This window comes from Oryzias latipes, chromosome 24 (assembly GCF_053564925.1).
Source record: "Oryzias latipes strain Hd-rR chromosome 24, Olatipes_Hd-rR_3.1".
Classification (NCBI taxonomy): domain Eukaryota; kingdom Metazoa; phylum Chordata; class Actinopteri; order Beloniformes; family Adrianichthyidae; genus Oryzias; species Oryzias latipes.
This window is the reverse complement of record NC_136260.1, coordinates 12,926,105-12,948,535: the sequence shown is the minus strand read 5'-3', so window position 1 is coordinate 12,948,535 and position 22,431 is coordinate 12,926,105. Positions and strand designations below refer to the sequence as shown.

The following is a 22,431-nucleotide window of genomic DNA, read 5'->3' as shown; positions in this document are numbered from 1 at the left end:
CCACCAAAGCCAACCCACAAAAACTCCACAAGAAACTGACCAAAGAAACACCACCAGAATCCATAACAAACACCTAAGAGAAAGAGAAGAAAAAAACTGAGTGAAGGAGTTTAGGAGTTTGTGACTTTGTTTTTCAAGCTGGGGTTGTTTGGTTTTGTGTGTGCATTGTGGTCCTGCGCTCAGCTTGTGTCTATTAGGTATTTTTCCCCTGCTTTGAGGACTTGTAAGTATTTAAAACTTTTTGTTTTTTTCCTTTGATTACAATGTGGTCATTCACAGACAGGATTAAGGCACTAAGGATCCCCATCCTCTTTCTGAGACTAATCGTATGCTTTGATGTTTCTCGAACCAGGTCTGTAAAAAAATTCAATGAAAGACATTGAAAGAGCACCTAGCTCCACCTAGCGCCTAGAGTTAAGTCTTTTGGCCAGATGTAAACACACCTTATAATTGTCTTTGACATAGACTTGCATGGCGCTTTTCTACCTTCCTCAAAGGCCTAAAGCATTTTACAGTCACAGTTCCATTTACCCATTCACATACATATTCACACACTGATGGCCGCTCAGCTACAGAACACTGGCATCAACCTAGAACAACCAGGGGCAATGTGGAGTTTAGGGTCTGCCCAAAAACACTTGACACATGGGCAGGAAAGGCAGGAACTGAACCTATAATCTTAAAATCAGAGGTTGACTGTGCCTACCTCTGCACCACGGCCTTCTTATGATGCGTTTCGTGTGAATACAGTTTCACAGCTCTCATACATGTCTTGTACATCTTAAACCTTCTTCTCCTCCAATCTAAACTTCATACAAAACCACAGGCAGGCCCTCGCTTTGGATCATCTCAAAGGAATTTTCTAAATCGGGGGTCTGCAACCCTTAACACTCAAAGAGCCAGTCATGCTGGTTCCTCACTGATCAAAACCAAGCAGAAGCACAGAACATTACTTCACCCTTTCTTTATACGTATGTCACTTTAACTTTGATAATAAAAATTTGAACTATTGGGTTATAGGTATGACTGAAAACATAGAAATATAAAGGAAAAATAGTTTTTTTTGTCTCAGTAAAAATGAAGTTTTGTTTTTTGTTTTTTTCTGTTTTTTAAGCTACATTTTAAGGCCCAGTTTATACGGAGAGGGATTTGAAATTGCTCTGGTCACATTGATCAAAAGGCCATGGGATGAGAATCACTCAATCACTGCAGAAAATGACACCAGCTTATGATGTCATTGGGATTAGAATTTGCCCCAATTTGGGGTAAAAGATTAAATGTTTATTAAGTTTTTTTTTATGTATTTAAACACTATGGATGCACTTGCATTGACAGAGTTGTATGTTATTGTGTCACCATTCCATTTCTGTCTTTGATTGGATGTTTCTTGAAATGAAATGAAAAGAAAGCAACTACTTGCTTCATAATATTATAATGACATAGGTGACTGTAGACAAAAGACCACAAAAAAGAACATGACATAAAACAAAAGATAACAAAAACATTCATTCATTTTCTAAGCTGTTTGTTCCCTTTTGGGGAAAGGATTTCATTCTTTGGGTCCCTTTTGCTGAAGCCACTTGTCGGCGAAGGCTGGGGACACTCTGGACAGGTCTGTTGCAGGGCCACAATCACCCACCCATGCACTCACACCTATGGACATCTAGAGTAACTAATGAATCTATGAAGCATGTTTGTGGAAATGGGAGTCCCTGGAGAAACCCCACGCATGCACGGGGGTTAACATGCAAACTCCACACAGAAAGGTCTCCTTTTGGTGTACTGTTTCCTAGCTGGGACTTGAACCAGGGACATTCTTACAGTGAGGCAAGAGCGCCAACCACTGCACCACTGTCCATTAATAAGAGAGTAATTTAGAAGCTGTGTCAGTGTAAGTAAGAAAAAAAAACTTTTTTATGCATTTTTTTTAAAGAGTGAGGTGTAATGACATATTAATAATAGAATAAATAGCAACAGTTACAAACAGATACTTTCAGTTGAAAGTATTAAATAAAGAGCTGCAGTGCAACACCTCTACATATCAGAGGAACAAATGACTTCATCTTCCTCTTGTTTCCATGACTGCAGGAAGAGATGTAATGTGCAGATGATAGGTGTTAGAGAGGTTATTTTAATTACATGCATTATATTATTAAAAGATTGCAGATGTTTTTGAAAACATTGTTTCAGAAACTGCCTTTAAAAGCTGAAAAACATTATTAATTTAAATTAGCTGGAAGATCTTCTTCACTTCCAGGAACTTTGGGCTGCTGTTGCTTCACTCCACACTCCAGTCATCATGAAGTCTTCTTCTGAACCAATAGAAAAATGCTCACCTTTCTTTTTATATTTCCACTTTTAAATTCACTTTCTAATCAATTTTACATTTCCTTTCTTAACTTTTTAGACGGTTTTATTCGCTCTCCTTCACCCTGTTCTCCAGCTGGAACAATAGTTTAGCATGATCTGACCCTTGACCTCCATCAGCGTCTATAGACTCCGGGGTTTGTTCATCTGTGGTCTGAGCTTGTTTCACACATGCAAGACGCCATGGACCCAGAATCTAACCACCAAAGATTTATGGACATGTTTATTAGGTCTTTCTTTCTCTATAAAGATCTCTCTTTATTGAAAATAGACACTAAACAGGCTCAAAACTGGAATGTAGTGAGTACAGGAAATGAACAAACACAGCATTTCCTCTGTTCTCACACTTCTGACAGGAAAAAGAAAGACTTTCTTTTTACGATACTAAACTGATGAACTATTGAGCTTTATCTTCAAATATAAAGACATCAATTTTGTTCTTTTGTTTCACTTTTAACTTCAGAAACTTAATTTTATATTTTTTAATCCGTGATTCATCCTTTCACTCTGACATCACTCACAGATGTACTGACACTAAAAATATTGAGTGGGTGGAGCCAAGTCTTTCTTTTCTATTTAGTCATCATCAAAGAGGAAATGAACATTTACAGCGAGAAACCAACAAACTAAGAATGACTCTACTGCTGGAAATAATCCTTATTTTCATGCTTCAGTTTGGAGGTAATATTTATTTTTATGTTTTGAAAAATATTTCTTACTTTAACTTTAAAACTGTTGTTTACTACTTATAGTGGGTCAATTTTTAAAATTACATGATTTTTTTGTTTATAAAAAGGTGTTTATTCTAAAAGTAGGTTATTAAAATGATAAAGTTGGTTAGGTATTATTAGTTTTGTTTTTGATAAAAAAAATATATTTTAGAATTTCTTCAGAAGAAAAAAAACGTTGGTGTAATTGTTTTTGTAAACAGAACTTTTAATAAAAATAAATACGCAATTCAGTTATAAAAGTTCCATTTGCTGCAAAAATGCATATTTGAATTCTGACAGTTGAAGCTGTGAAGATGGTGAAGAATGTTAACACAGTGAAGAAAAGTTAAAAAGTTGAAATATTTACTAAAACTGAACTAACTTCCTTAAACTAAAATCACTTCTGGTATTTTAACTGTAAAACTGCACTAAATGGTAATAAACATGTAAAGAATCTATGTTTTGTTGAGTAAAAAATAATTGAGGAAGAGAATAAAAGGAAGACTTTCAAGAACACAAATATTAACGCTACAGATTTCAGAAATGGATTTACTGACCTCATATTTTAGCACTAAACAAATTTACTTTTAAGGATTTGAGGTTTCTCTTCATTTATGGTTTAAATTAAATCAAGTTTAGAAAAATAACCAAATGTTTGCAAATGACTTTAGTTTTTAATGCCTAAAAGGTTGTAAATAATCTAAATGTCGGTTTGTTTGTAGCTGTTTCTTTCCATTTCTAAAAGTACAAACTAATAACTTGAAAAGAGACCAAATATTTGAAATACCATCAATTACAGGAAAAAATAAATACTTCATCTGAATTCACAATTCTATTCAGGAAATGTCAGAGTTAAAGATGTGAATGAGGTCAATATTAGAGGAAAGTAAACATGTATGCAGACTGTGGATTTCTACTCTGTATTTAGAAACCTGACGTTTTTATCAAGATTCAAGAACAACTTCATTGATCCCCGAAGGGAAATTTAGTTGCAGTAGCAGCACTACGGAAATAGGGGGATAAAGACAAACACAGACACAAAATATACAGGGAAGAAAAGACGAAAATTTGAATAAAATAATAATAAAATAACTATACAGTCGGTAACTCTAGAATTCTCATGTACATCCAAGTCTGTCAGATGAATTGTGAAGTCTAATGGCTGATGGCAGGAATGACTTCCTGTATCGTTCTCTGGCACAGCGGGGGTGTAGAAGTCTGCCGCTGAAACTGCTTCTCAGGTTGTCCACCTCCCTGAAGAGGGGGTGGGAGGGATTGTCCATGATGGTCCCCAGTTTAACCAGTAGTCTGTCCCCCACTACCTCTTCCAGATTGGCAGGCTAGAAGCCAATAACAGACCTTGCTTTTCTAATGAGTTTGTTCAGTCTGTTGGCGTCCTTTGCTTTGATGCCAGCACCCCAACACACTACAGCAAAGAAGATGGTGCTCGCCATGACAGACTGGTAGAACATATGGAGCATCCTACTGCAAACATTGAAGGACTTGAATCTCCTCGGGAAATAAAGTCTGCTCGTGCCCTTCTTGTAAACCGCCTCAGTGTTTGTGGACCAGTCCAGTTTATCATCTAGATGTACACCCAGGAACTTGTAGGACGAGACAATTTCCACATCCGTCCCACCGATACAGACTGGGGAGGGCAAAGGCTTTCTCCTGCCAAAGTCAATCACCATCTCTTTTGTCTTAGCCACGTTTAGCTGCAGTACTTCTGGAGGTGACAGAGCTCAGAGTGGTACTGGAAGTCACCTGTGTATGTGATGAATAGGAAGGGGGACAGCACGGTTCCCTGAGGGCCTCCTGTGTTGCTTATCAGGGTGTCAGACACACAGCTCTGCAGTCTCACAAACTGAGGTCGATCTGTCAGGTAGTCCTTAATCCACGAGACCAGGGGGGCATCCACCTGCATCTTCCCTAACTTCTCCCTCATCAGTCTCGGCTGGATGGTGTTGAAGGCTGAAGAGAAGTCAAAGAACATGATCCTCACTGTGGTGTTCGGCTTTTCCAGGGAGGAGTATGCCCTCTGCAGCAGGTATATCAGTGCATCCTCCACTCCAGCCTTGGGTTGGTATGCAAACTGCAAAGGGTCTTGGAAGGGGCTCACGAGGGGTCTGGGATGTGACGGCCCCAGCTGCTCCATGACCTTCATAACATGGGAGGTCAGCGCTATAGGCCTGTAGTCACTAGGGGCCTCAGGATGGTTTTTCTTTGGCACCGGGACAAGGCAGGAAGTCTTCCACAGCAATGGGATCCTCTGAAGGTTAAGTCTCAGGTTGTACAGGTGCTGAAGTACACCACATAGCTGGCTGGAGCAGTTCTTGAGTACCTGGGGACTGATGCCATCAGGTCCAGCAGTGTTTCGCTGGTTAAGCCTCTCCAGCTCTCTCCTCACCTGAGTGGGAGTGATGAACAGTCCATTCTGGGAGGTGGGGGTGGTGGGGCCTGTTTTAGGGTCTGTGAAAGATGTCAGCTGTGGGGAGGGGGTGGGGATTTCAGAGGTGCTGATGATGGCCCTGGAAGCTGAGTGGAAGGAGTCCAGTGGTCGTTCAGAGGACCAATGGGTGGACTGATGAGGGAGGGGGAGCAGGTATCGAACCTGTTTAAAAACTGGTTCAGGTGCCATGCAGGACAGCTGGGGGAGGGAGGTGGGGAAAGCAGAGGTGTTAATGGCTCTAGAAGGTGAGAGGAAGACCGTTGATCACTCAAAAGAGGAGTAGGGGGACAGCTGGGGGAGGGGGAGCTGGAATCAAACCTTCAAGGCCTGTTCACACCGGGACGAATTTCGCCGGCGATTTTCGCCGACGTTTAACGCCTCGTGACTAAACAAAGGCCACCAACGAGAGTGTGCACACCGACGCGAAAAAACGCCAGGCGTTAAAGCGTCAAAAAAAAAAAAAAACGCCTCGGGTTCGTTTTTTTTTTTCGACGCGTCGCGTCGAAATCTACTCGACCAATGAGAACGGCGCTTTTGCTCACGTGTCTGGAGCTTCTGAAGTTACAGTAAAACACAACTTGGGGGCGCTCAAACACAAAACTGCCTTGCTGAGCACACATACCAGCGAAGAAGATAGACGCCAAGTAGCGTCTACACTGCCGCGAAGCAATAATGACGGACATTCTAAAACATCCCCGAACCAAGCACCAGTTGGAGCTACTGGTGCTTGAAATATTCATGTTTTCTTTGTTTGATTCTGACAAGCGTGTAAATACTTGCTCTCTTCTTCTGAGGGAAAAGCGAGTTTAAGAAGCGTAAAGTTGCGCAGCGCCACCTTGTGTACAGGAGTATTTCTGTTTTACATTAAGCGCCATCTAATGTCAGGGAATGAAATTGCATGTTCACTCCACTCATCGTCAGCGAAAATCGCCTGGGTGTGAACACAAAAAACGTGGCGAAAAACGCTGGCGAATAACGCCTGGCGAATATTCGTCCCGGTGTGTACGGGCCTTCAGGCTGCGTTTCAGCTCCTTCTGGACTCTGATGAGCTCCACGCGGTCCCCAGCCATGAAGGCCCTCTTCTTCTCATTTAGAATGGCCTTCAGCTCACAAGTAACCCAGGGTTTGTTGTTCGGGTAACATCGCACCCTCTTGGACGGGATGGAGTTGTCCGTGCAGAATTTAAAGTAATCCGAGACACAGTCTGTTAGTCTATCCAGATCGTCACCATGAGTTTCATACAGAAGAGACCAGTCTGTGGTTTCCAGGACATCACGCAGGCTTTCCGTGGCACCGTCAGACCATTTTGTAACAGTCCTCACAGTGACTGGTTTCAATGATTCTGTTTGTGATTCTGATTTTTTAATTTTCTGTTTCTTCTTGTTTCTTCTGCAGGTTTCAGTTTGAAATTGGAGACAATCTATAAAAAAGTTGGAGAGGACGTCTATTTACCGTGTAATGTTAATAGATCCTCTGACTATGATGTTAAATGGTTGATCTACAGACGTGGAAAACCTGGTTTTGAAAGAATGAGCTGCAAAGAAAATGTTGTCCAGAGTTCAGCTAGAGCTTCCAGGCTGAGTGTGAGCAGTGACTGCTCTCTGCTCATCAGAAACATCACTGATGAAGATGCTGATGTATACGTCTGTCGGCTTGGAAACAATCACCACAATGACGCCCATGTGTTCCTTACTATTTTGAGCAGTGAGTATTCTGACTTCAATAATTCTGTGATTACATGAATGTCAACATTCTGATCTGATCCAAAAAAAGCTCAAACCCTGAAGAGACTCTGACATGTGAACTCATTGAATCATTTAGGTTGGAGAAAGGTCAAACTGCTGACAAAGCATGTTTAGTGTGAGAGATGTGAGAGAGTCGACTCATGGGAGAAAATATCATTACATGTTTCATTCTTTCTATAGTAAATAGGTTGAATTGATGAATCCATAAACAGTAAAGATCAATGTCTCTGATTATCACTGATTAATGAGGTGAACAGAGAGTTTGAGAGTTTCCTCTTTAGTTTAACTTGATAAACTTCAGATCAGTTTGATTGATTTTAGTAAAAACTGTAAATGTGTCACACATTAAAAAATGTAAATAGAAAATTCAATGAAGGACAAAAATAATAAACTGAAAACTATTTTCTATTGTTTGTTTTTCTTTAGTCTCTTTGTCTCCTTCAGATGTTTATGGAAGAGTCGACCTAACATGCTCATTAAAAAGTTTTTGTGGACCAGAAGATATCTGTAATGAAAACAGCATCATCTGGATGGATGAGACAGGATCTCAACTGTCTGGTAAAAATCCTGAGTTTGAGGTTAAAAAACAAACAAACTGTGATTCTGTTCTGACTGTGAAACATCAGAGTGGAAACCTCAAAAGATTCACCTGCAAGTTTGTTAAAGATGATGAAGTGAAGATAGAAGCTGTCTACGTTCTAACAGGTAAGACATTTTAAAGGATTTTAGTTTATAATTGTGTTTCATCAAATCATATTTAACCACATATTTGTTCACAGTTTAGAAACCCTCTCTGGGTTCTCGTTGGCACCCGCCCTCCTCCCCGCTTTTTACTTGCATATTAGACACTCTGATTCATCTAGGGCCTTGTGGAGAGGGTCTGGTGGAGGGGGGCACGGTGAAACATCCGTGCTCACCTTTCGCTGGCCCCCCCCCACAATTTTAACTTTCTCTCTAGACACACACACTGCATGCTAGCAGCACACACACAGCAAATACACACCACTCACAGAGGGACCCTGGAGTGGGGGGCTTTGCGGCTTGGCAGCGGTGGAGCCCCCCACACTGGGGACCTCCTATTTTACCTGCAGCACACACACAGCACTCCCACACCTCCATACATGGGTGGGGTCGGGGGGGGGGCGGCCAGTCTTCACCCGCCTGGTCCTCTCAGGGCGGCCGGGCTTATGGGTATCCTGTCGGCTGCGGGAATGGTCGGGCATACGGCGCTGGGGGTCGGCCGGCTGGGGGGGGGGGGTTACTGCGTGGCGGCGGGGGGTGGGGAGGGTAACCAGATGATTGTGAGTATGTGTGCGTGAGTGCATGGGTGGGACGGACCTGGGGGCTGGCTCGCTGGGACCCTCTGGGGCTTTCCCTCCCCATCACAGACAGGGGAGGGCACTGAGAGGGTTGGGGAGGGGGCTCAGATATTATGGCTGGCGGGGGGGGGGGGTTGTAGTGTGTAGGGTTGTAGGGTTATGGGGGGTGGCTGTGGGTGCGTGGCGATCCCTGGGTTGCTTAGGTCGCGTGCCTGTGCTGGCTTGTGGAGACGGGGCGCCGGTCGGGTGGTGGCCAGCTCATGGGTTCTGGGGGCCCTGGCTTTGTCCCTAGCCTTTGTCTCGGTGTCCGGTGCCCAGTGGCCCCCATGGCTGCCGCCTGGTACGGCTAAGCGCTCCTGTCTTGTGGCCTGGGGGCCGGACACTGGGTTCGCTTGTGCCTCTGGGCATTGGGGGGGGCCCCTGTAGGGGGGCACTATCTGTGCCTGGCTGGTGGGGTGGGCGGTACCCTCCTCCCCCCCTCCCGGGCTGCCTGGGTCCGGGTGCTGGGGGGGCTTCTGGCCTGGGGGGCTCTCCTCCCCTCTCCTGGTCTGGCTGGTCTGGCTGGGTAGGATCTGGCTTCCCTTATGAACACACGGTTCACGTCGGCAGCATGCATGTATCTCCACCCCCACGTGCACGTGCACACTGCCACACTGCTCCCTGTCTGCTTCATCCCTCCTCCTTACCTACAGTGTATTGATGGACAGGTTTTTTTTCGCTCATCTTAGTGTCAGATTTTCACCTTTGATGTAACATTCGTCTTTCCAGCAGATCTGGTATAATTGTTACAGCTTAAAATAATAACTTATTCAAATCAGTGCTTGTATCCCCCACCTTTTCACCTTTCTTCCTTTTACTCTCTTCCACCCTCCCCTCACATTCTTCCCCTCTCCCTCCCCACACACACCAAATGTAACAAATAAATAAAAAATAATACGACAAAAAGGGGTTTATACAAATCTACACTCTAGTTTCTCGAAGCTATATAACCTCTTTTTGTGATAGTAAAACCTGTCCAACACATAAAGCCTTCAGCTCTAATCTGTTTGCTCAGCTGTTGGACAGAACAAGTTTAGAGAGAAAAAGAGAAAAAGAAAGGAAAAAAAAAGATGATGAAGTGAAGATAGAAGCTGTCTGTGTTCTAACAGGTAAGACATTTTAAAGGATTTTAGTTTATAATTGTGTTTCATCAAATCATATTTAACCACATATTTGTTCACAGTTTAGAAACAAAAACACATTCTGTTCTTTTCAGTGATTCCTGTGAATCTTTGCTCTGTCAGCATTTTCAGATTCAAACAAAAACAAACTTTTACACAACATCACTGTGGATCATTTTAAAACACATTCAATGTCAATCAAAAATATCTATTTTTAACTTTTCAATATAAATTTCAGATTTTTTGTTTTTAACAAAGTATCAAGAAAATGAAGTGAAGTAAAAACTTAAACTTTGAACAGTAACTCATTTGTGTTGGTTGTTATATATTGATTGATTATATTGATAATCATTTTATATATTCAATCATTTAATGTAATCATCACAGAAGAAGAAAAAGATAAAAATTAAATCAAAAATATCTGTTGAATCAGGTATTTATTACAAATTATTACAAATTGAAGCAAACATTTAATTCAATAAAACACTTCATTTAACGCAGGTTTAATACTTTAAATAACAGAACCTGTTTGGAGTTTATTTTAGAAAAACATAAATTACAACCACTCAGCAGTTTTAGAGGAACATGTGACTTTCAAGAATTTCTGCTTTTTTGATCAACAATAAGAAAAAAATGAATGTATATGTATGTATGTATATACCAAGGCTATGTCCCACCAAGGTGGGGTAGCCTAGACAGGGCACACAATTTTAACTCCCTCCTTCTCCTCCCCAAACCCTCCTCCTTCAGTGTGTGCGTGTGTGTGTGTGTGTGTGTGAGACTGGTCTAAGGCCTGGTCTAAGCCACACCAAACTGCACCAGGGTCAGCTGCACAATCCAGTGTGGGCACCTCCACAGCAGGGCCTCAGCCAAGGCTGGTTTCCCCTTCATCCCAAGACCAGACCTCTACCACACCCATCCATTCATTCATACACAAACTCTCTCCACCCATCCCTGTCCTGAGCAGCCTCTCTCCCCTGCACCACAGTCATCCCTCTTGCATTTACCGCTCTTTTTACACCCTCTCTCCATCCTTTTCGTGGTATTCCTCTCATTCTCACTCTACTCACATCAGATTCTTATACCTTTTTCACCAAACGCTCCCTTTCCATTCTTTCAACATGTCCAAACCATCCCAGTGCCTTTTGCCCTGCTCTATAGGCCAACTCTCGCATCACACCAGTTTTCTCTCGGATAACTTCATTTCTCACACGATCCATACGCGTCACACCACACATACTCCTCAAAAATCTCATCTCAACTACATTCAGCTTCCTCTTTTCTGCCACTTTCAGACTCCATGTTTCAGCCCCATATAACGCTGGAGGCACCACCACACCCTCATACAATCTCCTTTTTGCATCCTTTCCCAGTGACCTACATTCAAACACTCTCTTCATTCCCCCCCATATCTTTCGTACTTTGTTCATTCTAAACTCTTCCTCTCCCCCTATTCCACCATCCACACAGACACACGAACCCAAATACTGAAAACACTCTACCTCTTCCAACAACTCCCCATTTAATGCCACATTCAATCTACGTTCACCCTTTAACCTCCTACACCTCATCACCTTACTCTTTTCCATATTACTCTTTTCCATCCCCTGTGGTTAGGGGGGTCAAAAAAGAATACTCCCAACGTATTCCCTGCGTGTCGTAAAAGGCGACTAAAAGGGACGGAGCGAGAGGACTGGGAATCCTCTCCCCTAAAAAGTTTGTTTTACAAATGTTAACCTTACCTGACTTTGATTCTCTAGATTGAATTGTTGGTTTAGACATAATAATGATTACATATATTTAACCAAAGGGAGATGTGGAGAGTTGTTTTGTTCTTTTTTTTTTGTTGTTGAGTTTTTTCATTTGTTGTTTTCTGCACATGTCTGAAGAGTCAGTTGTGTTGTTGTGTGAGTCTCTGCTGATCCTGCAGGTTCTTTGTTGTTTTAACAGTGTTGTGGCTCAATGATCAGAGTGTTGCTTGTTGGTTGTTCTGCAGCTCTGCTGCTATTTGCTCCATGAAAGACTGATGTATGATCTGCTAGAAAGACCAGCGTTAGGTGGTCTGCAGGTGAATTATGGGTTATACAGGTTTACGGGGGCTGTGAGCTCTCTAGGTTCTACTTGATCACTTTCTGTGAGGCTTTGGAAGAAGTTTTCACCTTTGATGGTTGGAAAGAAGTTGACAGACAAAACTCATGAGAAGTGTTTTGGAAGAAAGAAGCTTTTTAAAACAAATCTGAGAACAGTGAGCTTTTTCATGAGCTGGTTTTCTCAAGACAATCCCTTTAACCCTTGTGCTATCTTAGATGACCCCATCCTTACATTGATGTGTTCTCCCTTCCATGACAAAGGTGGATAGAGGTGGAAGGATTTCATGCAATCCATGGACACCAGTGAAGATCACAATTTATTGAAGAAAAAAGGTTCAGTGTCACTGTCTTGTGGGGTTCAGATGACCCCACTCCCAATGTTTAAGTGCCTAAAATTGCACAAGGATTAACTTAAAATATTTTTTAATTCTTGTTCTGTCAGTCTTTTGACTTTGTCATCCATGTTTGATTGTTTAAAGTTCATGTTTGCTGAGAAACTTCAAAGAAATGTTTACCATTAAAAGCATTTTTTTTACCTTAGGGTGAAGAAAACCTTCTTGAATGGATCTGAGTTAAAGATATCTTTGTAAAGAGGAAATAAAACTTCCTTGAGGAGAACTAAAAACTTTGTCTCTGTAACCCTTGTGCTATCCTAGGCACTTTAACATTGGGAGTTGGTTCATCTAGACCAGTGTTTTTCAACCAGTGTGCCGTGAGAGATGATCAGTGTGCAGTGTGGGAAATTGCCCTTATTAACTGATCTAAAAACATTTTCCATCTCCAGGACATCAGCTCTGTGTTCATCCAAACAAACCCTGATTAAACACTGAGAAGTTAGGAATATGAAAGATCGTAAAATTCTTTGTGTTTATTTGATTGAATTAAAGACATTTTGATAAGAATGACGGTACCGCGATTTAGCTGCAGCTTAAGCTCTGTTTTAGGAAAAGTCCCGCCCCTCTAACTGTCTCCACCAATCATTCTTGGAGTCTTAATCACACGTCATCAGTCTGACCAATCAGAAGTGGTTAAAGTTTTCACTTCCTTGTTTCGATTTAGCTCATAAGTCTCTCAGTTCTAACAAAAATACGAGCTAAAGCTCGTCTTTAGCTTTCCACAGAATCCGGTTTCAGACCGTGGAACAAGTGAACAAAACAATGAAGCTCAGAGACGCTTGTCTTTCTGCGGTCGGCGGATTTTTCCACTACATCTCCCATGGTGCATTGGGTTAAAGTGACAGCGTCTTAGCGCACAATGATTTTCTCCTCTTAACGTCTTAAAACAACAACGAACTCACATCATACAGTTTTTGAATCTTCTAACTTAACTTTTATTACATCTTTATCCACAAAGACAAAGTTTTGAATGTATAATCCATACACATCTGTTTAGTTGATGTTGGTAAATCTTTTGTCTGCAGATCTTTCTGGTCACAACTTCATCATCATCGTTGGAGCTGTGATGAAGGTGGTGTTGATGTTTCTGGGTGTGGTTGCAGCTTTGGTCTACATGTACAGGAGGAGAACCAAAGAGAACGAGGACCAGAGAACTACAACAAGTACTTTCACTCTTTTACTATTCATCATCTTCTGATGTGGATGATGGCATTTCCTGTTTCTCTCTACTTATATCAATAACTGAAGGTGGAATCAGAAAGATTTGATCTTTAAAAACTGCTTGATCTTCTAATTTGTGTTTCTACAGGAAGAACCATTGAGGAAGATGATGAAGACGCCCTGTGAAGAAGAGATCCAGGAAAGCACTTTTGCAGAAAAAAATATTAGACAATTTTTCTTTTCAATTTGTTAACAATTTTATTACATTATTGCAGATACATTCAGTTTGCTGATTGTTTTTTTTCTATTATTAGATTTTTTTATTCTGTTCTGACATAAAGTCGATGGAGATGCAGGATTCTCTGTTGGAACTTTTTTAAAAATGTAACATTGCATCTTTAGCTCCAGTGTTTACATTTTTGGAGCTTTTAACTCTCTTTACCTTAAGAACATATTGTTTACATTTCTATTCTGCATTACAAGAAATTATGTTGTTTATCATTTGTAATGTTTTGTTCTGTTGCATAAAATATTTACAGCCTTTAAAATGAAGTTCTCTGTTGGAGTTTTTTTTTTTCTTTTTCTTTTTTTCTAATTGTGGCCAAATACAAAAGTATTTTATTCCAGTGGATGGTGTCTGGTAGCAGAAACTGTAAATCGGTTGAGTTGCTCTCAAAGGCAGCAAGTTTCAGGACAGGAAATGAACTTATTGGTGGAAAGGTTTTGTTGTAGTATCACAGGATGCAGCGAGAGTAGAATGGTGAATTAACTCCAGCTGTTGCTAGGCTTCAGGAATTTTCTGACTTAAAGCAAACAGAAATTTTTCAAAGACTTACAGCTGTTTTGAGCAAATTCTCTGGAACTTCACTCTACTCTTCAAAGCCTTTCTTCAGCGAATCTCACTTGCAAATATTTACTGTCATTCACAAAAAACACAAATATTTTGCATTTCATCATTGCACCAATGGCTTCTTACAGAGGACACATTCATTCATTCATTTTCTTGACCATTTTTCCCTTTTGGGGTCACAGGGCTGCTGGAGCCTATCCCGGCCACTTGTGGGCAAAGGCAGGGGATAACCTGGACAGGTCGCCAGTCTGTCGCAGGGTAGAATGTCCACAAACACACACCCATTCACACACTCACACCTGTGGACAATTTAGAGTTGCCAATTAACCTATGAAGCATGTTTTTGGATGGTGGGAGGAAGCCGGAGACCCCGGAGAAAACCCACGCATGGAGGGAACATGCAAACTCCACACAGAAATGTCCCCCGTTGATATAGTATCTGACATCCCCCAGCCGGGACTTGAACCGGAGGCTTTCTTGCTGTGAGGCAAGAGCGCTAACCACTGCGCCACAGAGGACACAATCAAGACTTTTCTGGTCAGAACTTCACTCAGAACCCCCACAGTGTTGGAAATCTCTGCAGTACTCACAGACATTTTACCAACAATCAGGGACATTACGATACCAAACCCAACATGTATAACCTACATGTGCAGCCAGAGTCCAAAATGGAAGTCACTAATCAAACATTAAGGACTCAGTTCTCTAATCAGATCTTCAATTCCAACGGATTACGTACGAGAGTGAGATGATCCGTCAAAAAATGGAAGAGGTGGAGGAAACCCTCCCACCAGAAGATCTCGAGTTGGAAGAAAAAATCCTCCAACTGGAAAAGGAGAACGAACAACTTCGAAATTAAAACAAAGAACTATGCAAACATCTCAAAACTGCTTATTACGGTGAGACATCCTACCTTGAAATAATGGAAGAGGAGGAAAAGTGGATAAGGAATGTTTCGCCTCTCCCAAGGAACTGCTGACGGTAAATTAATTATGCAACTTTTTTTGCGAGAGGGAAAATTAATTAATTAATTACGCCATGGAATGAGCGATGTTTAAGTAGAAAATGAAAAAGCTTTTTGGGGGATTGATTTTTAATTTTATTTTTGAGTCCGTTGTTGCAGTTACATTGTGAAAATGAAAAAAGCATTTCTGTTCATCCATTTTATTTGTCAAATTAGATATTTCTAATTAAATTTTGCTACACTTTTACCAGATAACTTTTTGAAAATGAAATGTTAAATACCATTTTCTTTATCATTTTAATTAAGTGACAATATGAGCAGTGTTGAAGAAGAAAAAGAAAAAGCCATTTGGCGGATTGATTGTTCATCTTAGTTTTTGGGTCAACGGCTGCAGCTTCATTTTGAAATTTTCGGTATTGATTTTTATTTTGAATTATGAGAAACATATGCTTCCATATATTACAAGGTTCAAGACTTGAAGCATCTATTCTAACTAGGAACATCAGTGACATCTAGTGGCGACATGCAGACATAACATAACATTTATTTGTTTTCCATCTGAACAATTTTTAAGGATTTAAAAAAACGTTCTGCTTGGAGATTGTTAATTTTATGTAGAACAACTTCCAGAATCATTGACTTTTTCCCCCCCAATAAACTTTATAGCACATTTTTCAGTTTACAGAAATTCACATTTATATGTGCAATAAAAAAACAATTACAAATATCAAACACACATATAGAACCAAACAACAATGATAATAATAGGCCCTGTGTGCGGAATCTGTGACTGCCACATACTTTTTCGACCTGCTATTTGTATATGTATGTCTATATTTCTCTGGAAACTCCAAAGTAAATTTGGATGATTTTACCATGAATGTTGAAAAGTTAGACTGGTATTTATTTTAATTATTTTGGAAACAGAAATGTTGATTTATGTTCTGGAATAAGTGCTAGTTTTAGATTTGATAAGGATTTATTAAGATTGGGCCAACTTGTACTAACATTGTATTCTTATTTGTTCATATTTTGTTCTAAAACATAACGTTTCTGCTTAGATAATATATAGTTGTCACTGTAATCAAAATAAACTACAACTAGGAACAGAAATCTATAGAACTGGCAAAATGATACCGGTTATTGGACTGAATAACATTTAATTTTAAGTTTTTCTATATTTTTTAAAGCTTATTTTCCCTTTTGAATGCTTGAGTGGAATTCCTTGTTTCCAGATTTTTGTTTCTTTTTATAATATCTCTTGGTAAACATTATTTGATGGATGGACAGTTCACTTTCCATTGAGTTTCTTCTTAAGAATAGTGTTCCATACTTATTTATAGGCTACTCTTTTGAAGTACGCTTTTTAGAAGTCAACCCGTTGTTTAGAAACCAGGCTGGAAACACACTTATCCCCATAACCAGTGAGCTCTTTAGGAACCACATCTGGCTCTAAACTAATTTATCTTAGGTTTGTTTGAAAGAAATGTTCTGGTAATTGAACACTAATCTGACATTGCAGGTTTAAAGTCAACTGATGCTTAAACTAGTTTGTTCCTTCAACTACTCTTTTACAATTTTAGTTTTTGCATCTTTAAGCGTTTGCATTTGCTGGGTGAGAGTCCCTCATGGAGTAATTATTTCTGTTTGATAAACATTTATTTTTCTCTAACTGTTTTTTTAAATACATTTGTAGAATTGCTTTTCTATTTTTTAGACTTGTTCTCTGCAGCACATTTTTTTTTTTTTGAAAGTACTTTTGAAAGGAAGATAACTTATGCATAGCACCTTTTTGTGGTGATTTACTGCCCTCCTCTCTACTCTGACCAAACTGCATCTTTGTTTTAGGTTTGATTATTTGATAAGATCCACGCGTCTACTTGGATATATTCTTTTCGGGTCTAGTTTTCCACAAAAAAGAAGGAAAACAAGAGTCATTTTGAGGGGGCACGTGTATTATCTTATATTTATTCACCATTAATGCACATTTTTAGCCTTTTATTTTTTTGAAAACGGGGCGCATGCGCAAGGGGCGGCGGCACTTCAACTATCAGACAGCAAGGAAACCGAAAAGATTAGATTGTCTGAACTTGCAGAGGAGTAGATTTACGAGGATTGATTCCAAGCTGGTACATAAACCTGCGGTCAGGTGAGCTCCTGCACGTCCTTTGCTTGCTTTGTTCGTCCGTTTTGTAGTTTCGCTCCAGCTGTCACACAGCTGGATCCGCACCCGTGAGACACGGAAGTCCGGGTCTGACCCGGTCCAGTTGTAATGTGACCTAAACCGCGTGAAGACCACCGAGCTGCTGTAATAGTTTCCACTTCACTCAACCATCACTCTGAGTTTAATAAAAACTATCTGCAGGTTGAAGATTATGCCTTAGGTGGGGCGTAAACTCGAATTTACGACAGAAAAGCTTTACATTAACGCGACGTGGATTTCGGACAGAATTGGTTAATTTATCGCAAATAAATAATGATGAGTTTTTGTTAAAAAGCCCGTCTTTAATTCTGCAGATATTTTAAATAAAACTGTCCATTTTAGTGTAGTATGAACGTTTAAATGACTGTCGGAGTTTCTTGTTACTGACAGATTCAGGAATAAAATAAAATCATACAGGTGAGCATTTTAAAGTAAGGTTAGCGGGTCGGAAAATAGAGTTTCAGTCAACCACAATATACATTTCTTTGGCTTTTAACAGTTCTTAAAATGTTGCATATATTTTCAGACGAGCCTTATGTGTGGTTATAACCCCTAAAAACGCTAATATCGCCTAAATTAAGACTGATAAGACTCTGTTAGCTAACATTTGCTGTGATGCAACTAAATCTTTTTCAATGTAACTTAGAAAAAAAAAACAAGAAGGATTTTGTTTTTCTGGAGCACTTGAGCGTGTTTGAACACACCATAAAAAAGCCCCCAGCAATGATCTCAGAGGCAATTGTTCACGTTCAAATAGTCTGGAGGAAAACAACAGAGAGAAATGTGATATGAAGTCTTTCAGGGAGCATCCCAAACGTATTTGTTGTCGAATAAATGTAGAGCTGCCCAAAGCAAGCTTTCTTGCAGATTAGAGATCTTTTATACTGATCATTAAATTCATGCAAAATATCATAAAGAATACTAAACATTCATAACCAACCTGTTTTGCTGCCCTGCAGTGGTACTAATTCACTCCACCCTATTTTAGGATTCACTAATATCTGATATTTTTACTTCCATATGTCAAAAGCTTCACATATATATTCATACTTTAAATATTTAAATACCCACTTCTATAAATAAATTGTGTTTTTGACATGTTTATGTGGCTTTTGTCTGATGATGGAGAACATATTTAAAGGAAAGTAATCTTAAAATTGCATTTCTGAGTATTTCTTCAAATTGTTGCAAAGAGTTTTATTTATTGAAAAAGTCTGTATGTTGAAATTCTCCTTTAGCTTCTTTTAGAACAGGAACCTTAGCTCCTATATTCTTTACATTGTTTTACGTTCTGATGCATTGTTTTTACTCTATAAGTGCCATGACTGATCCTTAGATTGCCGAAATAGTTCTAGATGTTGGATTAACTATTAAAGGAACTCATAAATATAAAATGATCATCAAATACTTTTGTTTAGAATTTTATCAGATTATTTCTTTCAGATGGTAAAAGAAAGGTTACACGGAAAATGAAATCGTGGTTGATGAGATGTTAGGAATCCCGTCTGACAGCAGAAACTGTGATGAACTTTCTTTGTTTTGCCTCCATTTAACAGACTGCTGACACTGCTGAAAACGTATCCTACGATCCCTCCCCACGTCTTTGTGTTGACTAGAGATATGACTTTCCATCAATCATATCTTTGTCTGCGATTGGCTTGTCTGTTATTCCTGTTCTCCTTCAAGCCCTCATCCATGCCCCTTGTGTGTGTTTGAGACAGGTGATGCCTGAAGGATCTCGCAGCTCGTCCTCCCTTGAACGAAGGAGTGAAGGTAAGAAGCCTCACCTTCTTCTTGGTGAGAAATGTTTACAGTCATCAGTCGCCTGAATGCATCCTCGCCTTCCTCTATGTCCAGTTTGACAACACACACACACACACACACATTTACTGTCTTTGTGTTGTGATAGTCAATCTCCCCTCTTGTTTTGTGTAGGAAAAAAACAAGACATAGGAGTGTTGTAATGGCAACAACACGGAGGAAACCAAAGATTAGACATTACAGGAAACTAATTTGATTTTTCTACTTTGGTGTATAAATAACAAAACAAAAATGCAAAAAGTGTAAAAAAAATGCTGATTAAAATAATAAGTCATTCTGTTCATAACATGTTGTTCCTTTTAATTCTAGAAAACAGGTTTTATGTTTTTTTTGGTCTTTAAATACACCTTTACGACATCGTGAGGTGTTCATCAGAGTACCTTACTAGGAATACTGCCATTTAATAAATATATTATTTCCCTTCTAGCCTCCTCCAGGCAGGTGTCATTTGTTGGAAACAACAAGACCTTAGAGTGTTTTAATAGCAACAAATCTGTAGAAATTTAAGAACGAACATTGCAGCAAGTCATTTTTTGATTCCTCCTTTAAACATGTGTTCATGTAGCCAAATAAAAATATAAGACATGTAAAAAATTGATAATTAAATCAATAAATTATCATGATAATTATTTACTTTAAATATGTCTGGCTGCATATCAGGTTCTTGGTTCTCATTAACTGAATCTAACTGTTGATTTTTATTTTTGTAATAAATAAAAAAGTTTGAGGCTTTTTTTGGCCCCTTGGATGCACCAGGAGGTGTTCATCACAGTTCCTTTCTAGCAATCCTGTCATTTTATATTTTCTTTCTTTATTAGCCTCCTCCAGGCATTTTCTTTGCAGGAAACAACAAGACCATGGCGTATTTAAATAATAAATGAAATCAAAGGATGAACATTACATTAAATCCTTTTGACTTCTTCTTTAAATTGTGAATTTAACAAAGCAGTTCTATAAAAATGTTAAAAATGTTAACTAAAAAAATGTATTCACATGACACTTTCATTCTGATGAGATGCGGTTCTTTACATCCTAGAAAATAGTTGGCTTTGATGCATATTCCCCCGGGTTGCTCATGAAAGTCTCGCTTCTTATAAACACTATCTAACTTGGTTTTTTTATACACAAAACTTTAAGCTTTATTGTCATTAAACTGACTTTTCAGACCGCTGTAGGTGTTCATCAGGGTTCCATACTAGGAATGCTGTCATTTTAAATACTCTTTTGTTTTAATTATCTCCCAACTGCAACACTTATGCTCTTTAACCAGCATGGTACCCCCCCTCTGGAATTAGGCTTTTCCTTTAAAGTAAAGAATAAATACGATATTTAAAGTTTAAAAGTTCTTAAAAGCCTGTGCCTAGAGAGATAAAACACATTAATTCTGTATTCCAATTTACTCACATTAGTTTTCTGTAAAGAAACAAAAATAGAGTTTTAGAAGTAAAAAAAAGTTTATTCTGAAATTTAAAATGTTTTTGGAGAATTATGTTTTGTATTTTTTATTAGAGCAATAATTACCAGTACTTTTTTACTATGAGGGTTGTCATGTTTTAATTAATGTTTCCGTTATTTACTACCCGTGAGGGATATCATGTGTTTGGATCCATAACTCCAGAGTCAAGATCCTTCTAGTATCAGATCCAGGATTTGTAGCTGGTTCGCTGTTCGGTGCAGTCCCGGCTCATCACAGATCGGTCTTTGTCTGCGTGGATGTGAGCAGTCTTTTTTTTCCTCTGCGGTGGAGGGAACCGGCAGTGCTCTCGTCCGTCTGTGGGACAAAGAACGGGTGTCTTCAGAGCTCTGTTTGTTGGAGCTGAACCTACACCTGCAGAATGCCTGACCTTTTTTGCATACATTTAAGGCAACGTGTAAAGTAAGGGTTAATGGCCGACAAAGTGTGCGTTATTACTTTTTAAGTAAAGTGCGTTAAAAAGTAATAATGCACACAAGGCCATTAACCTGCTTATACCATGGTCACTTACAAAAGCAATACATATTAACCAGTTTTTAGTCCTGAATTCTTGTTTTTTTTCTTATTTGGATCGCCTTTCTCACAAAAAGCGGACTATTTGTTACGTAACAAATAGTCCGCGATGCGCCGCACCACCACTGCAGTCAAAATCCGGCACACTTGATGTGGACAGTGGACAAAAACACAGAGTATCCAAATCCAGTCTGAAGACCCGAGTTACTTCTGGTGCATCTACTTGTGTGTATCGTGGATACAACTCATGTTGTGTCCAAAAGGCGGCTGCTCCTCACCCTGAGACTAATTGGATTAAACCCCGCCCCCTCCTATTAGAGCTGCAGGCTCTTTCTCCTTAACTGAACAGACCTGAGGAGGCTTGTTCCTGCGTTATTCTGGTTTTAGGCTGACTTTTTGTTGTTTTTCTGCCCTGAAGAATATGCTCACCTGAAGGTAAGCTGGAATTTCAAAGCCACTTCTAAAATCTGCAAATTGTTTGACGTCAAACGCGACTTTGTCCTGAAGTCCTGGCAGATAAACATGGGGTCAGCAGAATCTGTGCTCTAAATGTACATAGGGTTGTTGTTGATTTTTTAGGGTGGAAAAGATTGAGTCCATGGTGCTCTGACAAAATGAGAGGACTTTTGTTCTTTAAGTAGACAGGGTTGTGCTGCAGGGCAAAGAACATCTAATCCAGAAGGTCATAACTTTGATGGTTGCTGTTGCCGTAGTAACAACATGCCTCTCAGAACTGGAAGCAATATTTAAGATATTGATCTGATTATTTGGGATTGTTTCTGCATCGTGTGTGTGTTCACGTGAGTGTGTGTGCTGTACTTATAGCTCACCTTGCGTCAGATGCCTCATTATAGCCTCAGGAACCAAGCTGGCTGCACCAGCCTGTGTTATATAACACAGAAAACATGAAATGGTTGAGACTGATTTATTACTCATTCAGGTAACTTTTAAGATTTAGGCGAGTCTTTAGTGGGTTCCACCAGTTTTTCTGGTTTTTATTGCGCAGGTACATTAGCCAGGTAAAGTCACCTTTTAGGACTTTGAGGGCAGGGCCAGTATCTGTTGCTTATAAGACTCTTATAAGTCATGAATCATATTTAATTTGACTTTAACCATCACATTTCTGATAAGCTGGTTAATTTTTATTAGCTATGGCAGTGTTTTGGTTACCCAGCAATAGAAGTACATTTCATCATTGTTGAATGTAATC

General features: G+C 39.7%; 2 protein-coding genes across 6 annotated transcripts in view; both read left to right on the top strand.

Annotated features, from left to right (window-relative positions):
• Window positions 1-2,869: 2,869 nt before the first annotated feature.
• Window positions 2,870-13,944, top strand: LOC144990086 (uncharacterized). Its single transcript, XM_078942668.1, has 5 exons — window positions 2,870-3,048; window positions 6,922-7,230; window positions 7,698-7,976; window positions 13,261-13,398; window positions 13,545-13,944. Exons 1-5 carry the CDS (start codon window positions 3,000-3,002, stop codon window positions 13,580-13,582), a joined length of 813 nt encoding a protein of 270 aa, XP_078798794.1. The 5' UTR covers window positions 2,870-2,999; the 3' UTR covers window positions 13,583-13,944.
• Window positions 13,945-17,223: 3,279 nt separating this feature from the next.
• The window catches only part of LOC101157827 (pleckstrin homology domain-containing family G member 3), a 33,591-nt gene continuing 28,383 nt past the window's right edge, over window positions 17,224-22,431 (top strand). For 3 of the 5 annotated variants that reach the window (XM_078942662.1, XM_078942661.1, XM_078942660.1), the window contains exons 1-2: window positions 17,224-17,359; window positions 19,135-19,186. In XM_078942662.1, coding sequence (XP_078798788.1) covers window positions 19,138-19,186 — 49 coding nt within the window. In that variant the 5' untranslated portion in view covers window positions 17,224-17,359; window positions 19,135-19,137. Of the gene's footprint in view, window positions 17,360-19,134; window positions 19,187-21,516; window positions 21,657-22,431 lie in introns of those variants that run through there. The other 2 variants (XM_078942664.1, XM_078942663.1) reach the window with 1 other exon arrangement.